Here is a 7375-nt window from a genome sequence, read left to right as displayed (position 1 = left end):
GCCAAAGGGAGGAGGGGTGTTTCACCAACAGAGAGAATGAATTCTAAGGGAAAAGGTCTAGTAAAGGTGGGTGTTAGTTCTGTTGCAGGGAAACCCGGATGGTGAGAGCTCACCCAGCCTGACAGCAGCTTAAGTTAACAGTGAATGAGCTCCCCGTCACTCCAGAAAACCAAGCCGGGCTTTGACGGCCACGGTCAGGGAAGCTGTGCAGGCTGCCGGGGCTGGGGTGCAACTGGCCTGGGCCATCTCTGGGGGAGACCCCTTTCCTGTTTCCTTGCTCGCCGCTGCCTCAGGCTGTTGCGCACGAGTGCCCCTGACTCACTGCCTTCCATTACCACAGGAAGGTTCAGCCCAGCCCTCGCTGCGTCTTCTCTAAATAAATTCAGGCAGCTGAGCTATCTGCTGCCCCATCTCCCTTTGGGTTCCTGTGGAGGTGGGGGTCGGTGGTTAGGGGGAGCTCAGACCAAGCCACAGGGAGGAGGAGGGACTCAGGAAGGGAGCTGCACAGTGGCACTTGGCCTCTCATACCCCACTGGCCGGCTGTCTTCTTTCTTGGGCGTCTGCTGGTTTTGACTTTTCCTTGGAGGATCCCTGGTCTTCGTCTGCTCCCTTTCCAGCCTGTCTGGCCCCTGCTCCAGTCATCCCTGGGTTTGCTTGCCCCCCCCCCCCCCGCCACCCCCCGCTTCTGTCCTCTCTCCCTGAACCGGAATGGTGCCCACGGGCGCTGGCCCCAGGGCCTTGGGATGTGCTCCATGCTGGCGCACATCAACTCCTGGGCTCCTGTGAGTATCCTTGAAGTTGGAATGGTGCTCAGGACCCCCTCTGAGGCCCCCCACCCCCTGCCCCGGACAGGGCCAGGTCGGTGGCAGCAGGATGCTCTGGCGGGTGGGACAAAGGACCCTGAGCGAGAGCCTGTCTGGGGGCTCACGTTGGTTGGGTCTCAGATGAGCCGTCTGGGCAGTGGAAGGCCCAGGCCCAGCCCTCTGGGGGGGAGAGAGGATTCACTCAGGCTTACTGTACCCCACTCTCAGGGCCCTGCCCCTGGGGTATTTCTCCGTCTGCTTGCTCACTCATACATTTTCAGGTCACTCATTAACTGGTTCAAATACTCACGCATTCACCGGTTCATTCCAAAACCCATTCGTGCAGCGTCGGCCTCCGTTTGCTCCCCGGCCCCAGGGTGGAGAAGGGGGGGGGGGACCTGAGCTGCACATGAGCACGGTTTTCAGGGATCATTTTGTGTGCTTTCATAAGCACACCCCAGAGGTTTCTAACCTGAGGGTCAGTGGGGTTTTGAAAAAGACTCCTCTGGGCTGCTGGTGGGTTTGGAGGGACCGGGGTGCAGGCGGGTGTGGATCCAGGGGGGATAGGAGACGCCTGGGTGGCGGCCGGCGCTGCAAGGAGAGCGGAGGGGGTGCGTGCACGTGTGGACAGGGAAGTGGTGGGGGGTGGGGTGGGGGGGCAGGGGTGTCGGCAGTGGCTGTGGGGCTGGGGGGGTGGTGGTGGCAGTCACCATGCTGGGAGGAAAGGATGGGAGGGAAAATCAGGCCGACTTGTGAAATGGCTGACACCCCCAGGCCAGCCGCGGGAGCTCCTGAGCCTCGGTTTCCTTCTCTGTAAGCGGGACGATGCACTCCTGCCAGAGGGTGTGCTGGCCTCAGACGGCTGAAAGGGGCCAGGGAACGTGGCCTCCTGGACAAGGATGTGATAGGTGGTCTGACCGCCAGGAGCAGACGTGAGGACTAGGCAGGTGCAAACCCAGGGCCCCCCACCCGGGTCCTGTGCAGCAGGGTCCACGGTTTGCGGGCGCTTCTCCAGCCCGTGCGACACGGGCCAGCATGGGCCACCTGCTGCAGCAGGCGGGCCGGTGGCCAGGTGGCCCCAATGCCTGTTGGGCCTCACAGGAGGTCTTGGGCCTCGGTGCTGGTGTCCCCCTCGTAACCCGTTCTCAGAGGGGGTCCCAGGCAGTGGTACTGGAGTCCCTCTGGTGACTAGGGGTTCTTGCCGACTCAGGTGACTGCAGGGCCCCGCAAAGCCTTTTGTTCGAAGCCCAGCCATGACTGCAGACATAGCAGCCCCTCAGACCTCTAAGCAGAACGGACCCACGCATTAGACAGATGGCATTCAAATCCTCATCCTGCCGCTAACTTACTGTGTGACTCGGGCAGATAGCAGACCCTCTCTGGGCCTGTGTTTTCCATTATATCTCACTTACCTTTACCATGTGACTGGGGGCTTTGTGAAGGCACAGGGCTGTTTGACTTTCCTCTGGTAACCAGCTTAGGACCTGGCACAGTGCTGTATGAATGAATGAATGAATGAATGAATGAATTTGCATCCCAAGGTGTTTTGTAAAGTTGATATTTTGTGAGTTTGAGAACCTCTAAGTCAAACAAAGTTAAAAAAAATTTTTTTTTTTTGCAGGACTTCTCAGAGCCTTTAACAATCTTTTAAATGTTTATCTATTTTGGAGAGAAAGAGAGACAGAGTGTGAGCAGGGGAGGGGCAGAGAGAGAGGGAGACACAGAATCCGAAAGAGGCTCCAGGCTCTGAGCTGTCAGCACAGAGCCCAATGTGGGTCTCAAACTCATGGACCACAAGATCATGAGCTAAGCCGAAGTTGGACGCTTAACTGATTGAGCCACCCAGGTGCCCCTGAGAATCATTAAGATTCTCAGGTAGGGTGTAGGATATACAGCATTTCTCAAATGTATTGTATTTTTTTTCTCTTTTTTTGGGCAGTGCACCCTCGGCACTCGGGTTCCTGACAACATACTTTGGGAAACATGGACATAGAATCATGGTCAGAGTTTTGGAGAGTGTTGTCTTTTGATCTCAATGATCTTATGCAGCCAAGACACTAAGGCCAAGAGCTGTTAGCACAGAGCAAAAGACTAAATTCAAATAATAACACTGCAGAAGAAAATAGCTTTCCCAATCAAGAAGGCTATTATAGCTTATCTTCAAACTGAATGCTGAGTTTCCTGGTGGCCAAAGCAAAAAGGGAAATGTGGTTGGCTTCATGATTTGGGGCTGGCAGTTCAGCAGGAGGGCCAAACATTTTCTGTGAACAAAGTTCTGTTTTGAATCACCTGTTCGTTCATTTGTTCATTCATTCATTCATGTTTATTTACCACTTACAGTCTACAAGCACAACATTAGGTACCAGGGTTACAATTGTAGACAAAAAAAGACACATACCCGCCATTATGAAGGTTAGTCATGGGTTCTCTGAACAAGGATGCCAGCTCTCAATGCCCACTCTTTCTTGGAGCCTGCTTTGACTTCTCAGGCAGAAACCCCATGTCTTGGGCACACAGATGAATGAATGGATTTGTGGGAGGCTGACTGGTACACGGAGGGATGCTTACTGGATGGTTGAGGGAACGGCCGCGTTGCGGGTGGATGAAGGGGGACCGGTGAATGGATATGTGGATGGCAAGACGGCTGGCATTCAGTAAAGTTACATTAGTATTATTAAAAAAAAATTTATTATTAAAAAATTAAAAATACACATAAAGTAACACTTATTGTTTTAACCATTTAAAAAAAATTTCAGGGACAGAGAGAGAATCCCAAGCAGGCTCCGCACTCAGTGCGGAACCCACAGTGGGGCTCGATCCCACGACCCTGGGATCCTGACCTGAGCCGAAATCAGGAGTCAGACACTCACCTGACTGACCCACCCAGGCGCCCCTGTCTTAATCATTTTTAAGTGTTTGGTTCAAGAATATTAAATACACTCACACTGTTGTGCTACCTCCCACTCATCCCCATACTGTTTTCATCTTGTAAAAGAGAAGATAACTCTTTTTACATAACACTAAAGCATAACTCCGCATTTTCCTCTCCCCTTGGCCCCCGGCACCCACCATGCTATTTTCTGTCTTTGAAATTTTGACTATTGTAAGTACCTCTTATGAGGGCATCGTAGACCATTTGTCTTTTTGTGGCTGGCTTATTTCGCTGAGCCTCAAACCTTCGAAGCTCATCCGTGTTGCCGCAGGTGTTAGACTCTCCTCCCTTTTAAAGGCTGAATCATATTCCATCGTATGGCTGGACCACATTTTGCTCCTCTGTTCATCTGTTCATGGACACTTGGGCTGTTTCCACTTCTTAGCCGTCGTGAATGCTGCTGCTGTGAACATAGGTGTGTGGCTATCTCTTTGAGACCCTGCTTCCAATTTTTCTGGGTGTATGCCCAGAAGTGGAGTTGCTCGATCACAGGGTAACTCTATTTTTAATTTTTTGGAGGAAACGCCATACTGTTTTCCACAGCGGCTGCACCTTTTTACATTCCTGCCCACAGTTTGCGAGAGTTGTAATTTCTTTACCTCCCGGTCAACACTTGCTACTTTCTGTTTTGGTTTGTTTTAATGGTAGCCGTCCGGAGGGATGTGAGGCGATATCTCGCTGTAGTTTTGATTTGAGTTTCCTTTAATGATTAGCACTGTTGAGCCTCTTTTCACGTGCTTGTGGACCAGCAGCGTATCTTTTTTTGAGAAATGTCTGTTCAAGCCCTGTGACCATTTCTGAATTGGGTTATTTTTATTTTTATCTTGTTGTTGTTGTTGTTGTTGTTGTTGCTAAGTTGTAGGAGTTCTCTGTATGTTCTGGGATATTAATCCCTTATCAGATCTATGATTTGCAAATATTTCCTCCCATTCTGTGAGTTATCTTTTTACTTTGCGGGTGGTATCTTTTGATGCACAAAATGTAAACATTTTTATAGAGTCCAATTTTTTTTTCTATTGTTACCTGTAGGTACAATATTGTAAAAAAAATGACTCTATCGGTGAATGAATGGACAGGTAGGTGGATGGGTGGGTGTGTGAGTGGCAGATGTGTAGATGATTCTATAGTCGGATGGGGGATAGATGGAATGTTTTTTTAAATTTTTTTTTCAACGTTTATTTATTTTTGGGACAGAGAGAGACAGAGCATGAACGGGAGAGGGGCAGAGAGAGAGGGAGACACAGAATCGGAAACAGGCTCCAGGCTCTGAGCCATCAGCCCAGAGCCCGACGCGGGGCTCGAACTCACGGACCGCGAGATCGTGACCTGGCTGAAGTCGGACGCTTAACCGACTGCGCCACCCAGGCGCCCCAAGATGGAATGTTTGAATGAGCAGAGGGATGGACAAATCAGATGGTGGGTGGGTGGTTGAGGGGATAAATGGATAGATGGTGAGTTGGTTGAGTAGGTGGGTAGAGGGATGGACAAATGGACAGTTGAGTGAGCGCACAGATGAATAGACCATCTTATGAATGTGTGGGTAGGCGGATGGATGGATGGGCAGATGCGAAATTCTGGCCACGTATCGAGGAGGTCTTGGGACATAACCTAGGCACAATTCAGATGACTACTGGCTTATTTTCTGAACCCAGCTTGACTCAGTTTAACTCCATGGACACACATTCTTTCTTTCCAGGTCTCCAAGGATCTTAACCTGGAGCTCAGACCAGACTGAGCTCTAGGCTTATCAGCTGACGTCTCAGCGGTAAGAACCCCGGGGAAAGAGCCTGCATCCTCTAAGGACACGGTCGGTGCCCCACCGGCTCTCCGTGAAGACTGTGGTCTGCGTCTAAGCTTTCCCCGGCCAAGCGGCCTCTCTGGAAGCCTCCCCCACTCCTCTGCCGGACACCCAATGGTCCCACCAGCTCCTCTCCTCTTCCTCTCCATTACATCCCTCTCTGCCTCCATCCTGGTCACGCCCCACCCTCCCTGCTCCCACCCCACCTGCGCCCTTACCTGTCTGTGATGGTGGGGTCACAGGATAAATTAGAGGGAGGGCCATCCTGGTCAGCCTCCTGCCTCCTGTCCAAGACCCCTCTCTCGTGTTCCAGGTGCCCCAGGCAGCCATGGACGTGGGTCTCTCCAGCCTGCCAGTTGTATCTCAGGGTTGCAGCAAGACCCTGCGGGGAGCACGCGGCAGGGGTCCGGCCATCCGGAGGCAGCGGGAGTTCATGCCGGAAGAGAAGAAGGACACGGTTTACTGGGAGAAGCGGAGGAAGAACAACGAAGCTGCCAAGAGGTCCCGGGAAAAGCGGCGTCTCAATGACGCGGCCCTCGAGGGCAGGCTAGCCGTGCTGCTGGAGGAAAACGCTCTGCTCAGGGCTGAGCTGTGGACACTGAGGCATCGCTTTGGCCTTCTGCCCTCCGTCGCTGGCTCCCGGGCCCTGCCCCTGCAGGCCATGCTATGGGAGGCCCCCTGGACTGGGGACCCCTGCTCTAGGGCCGAACCCCTCCCCTCCCTCTCTGGCTCCCGTGGCTGCTTTTTGAGGCCATGCGCCCTGGACACTGGGGTTCCGGGATGCGGGGGCTGTCTGGTGGCTCACAGGTGGACTGGTCTGGCCACCTCTGGTGCCCCCAAGTGCCCCCAGGACCCCGCGCCCCCTGCCCCCAAGAGAATGGACATGGCCTTGCAGGCTGCCCTCCCAGCTGCCTTATTCAGTTGTCACCTCCTGGATGGGCATGGGGGGACCAGACCAGAGCTCAGGCCTTTCTGGAGGCTGTGGTCACCCATGCCCACTGGTTACCAGGCTTCAGGGCCCTCAGATGTGTTGCTCACACCCTCTGCTGACCCGATGGAGCTGCCTCCCGGGGTGGCCTATCCCGTCCCAGGGAACGACTCTGAGGGTCAGCCCTCCCTGCCCCACAAACTGCGCATCAAGTCCCAAGCCTCGGGCAGGGTGCCTCCAGGGTGGGCGGATGGCCGGGGCCCCCTCTGAGGGCTCCCCAGGGGCAGGGCTGGCCCGCAAGGGGATTTTGGGACTGAACATGGGTTTGTGCGGGGGAAGATGAGTGGCTTGCCCCTGACTCAGCTCCCAGCACTGGGCGAGGCCACGGAGGGGGTCCACTTCTCAGTGTCCAGGTCTGGAGGAGGGGACAGGGTTTCAACTTGGATCATGCGTGGTTCCCATCCTGCCTGAAGTATGTGCTTTGGATAGTCCCTTTCCCTCCCTCCCTTCCTTCCTCCCTTGCCTTCCCTCCTCCCTCCCTCCTCCCACTCTCCTTCTTTCTTTCTTTCTTTCTTTCTTTCTTTCTTTCTTTCTCTCTTTCTTCCTTCCTTCCTTCCTTCCTCCCTCCCTCCCTCCTTCCTTCCTTCCTTCTTTCCTTCCTTCCTTCCTCCCTCCTTCCTTTCTTCCTTCCTTCCTTCCTTCCTTGCCTTCCCTCCTCCCTCCCTCCTCCCACTCTCCTCCCTCCTTCCTTTCTTTCTTCCTTTCTTCCTTCCTCCCTCCCTCCTTTCCTCCCTTGCCTTCCTTCCTCCCTGCCTCCTCCCACTTTCCTCCTTCCTTTCTTCCTTCCTTCCTTCCTTCCTTCCCTTACTCCCTCCCACCTCCCTGACTTCCATCCACCATTCATTCATTCATTC

At 53.8% G+C, this 7375-nt stretch overlaps 1 protein-coding gene across 1 annotated transcript; it reads left to right on the top strand.

The window, feature by feature from the left end:
- The first annotated feature begins 5430 nt into the window (after positions 1 to 5430).
- NFILZ (NFIL3 like basic leucine zipper) lies at positions 5431 to 7031 on the top strand. Its single transcript, XM_045497055.1, has 2 exons — positions 5431 to 5500; positions 5847 to 7031. The coding sequence occupies exon 2, from the start codon at positions 5862 to 5864 to the stop codon at positions 6729 to 6731; it is 870 nt and encodes a 289-aa protein (XP_045353011.1). The 5' UTR covers positions 5431 to 5500; positions 5847 to 5861; the 3' UTR covers positions 6732 to 7031.
- Positions 7032 to 7375: the final 344 nt, after the last annotated feature.

The sequence above is a fragment of the Leopardus geoffroyi genome, chromosome A2, assembly GCF_018350155.1.
Source record: "Leopardus geoffroyi isolate Oge1 chromosome A2, O.geoffroyi_Oge1_pat1.0, whole genome shotgun sequence".
In the NCBI taxonomy this organism is placed as follows: domain Eukaryota; kingdom Metazoa; phylum Chordata; class Mammalia; order Carnivora; family Felidae; genus Leopardus; species Leopardus geoffroyi.
This window is presented reverse-complemented; position numbering and strand designations above follow the sequence as displayed.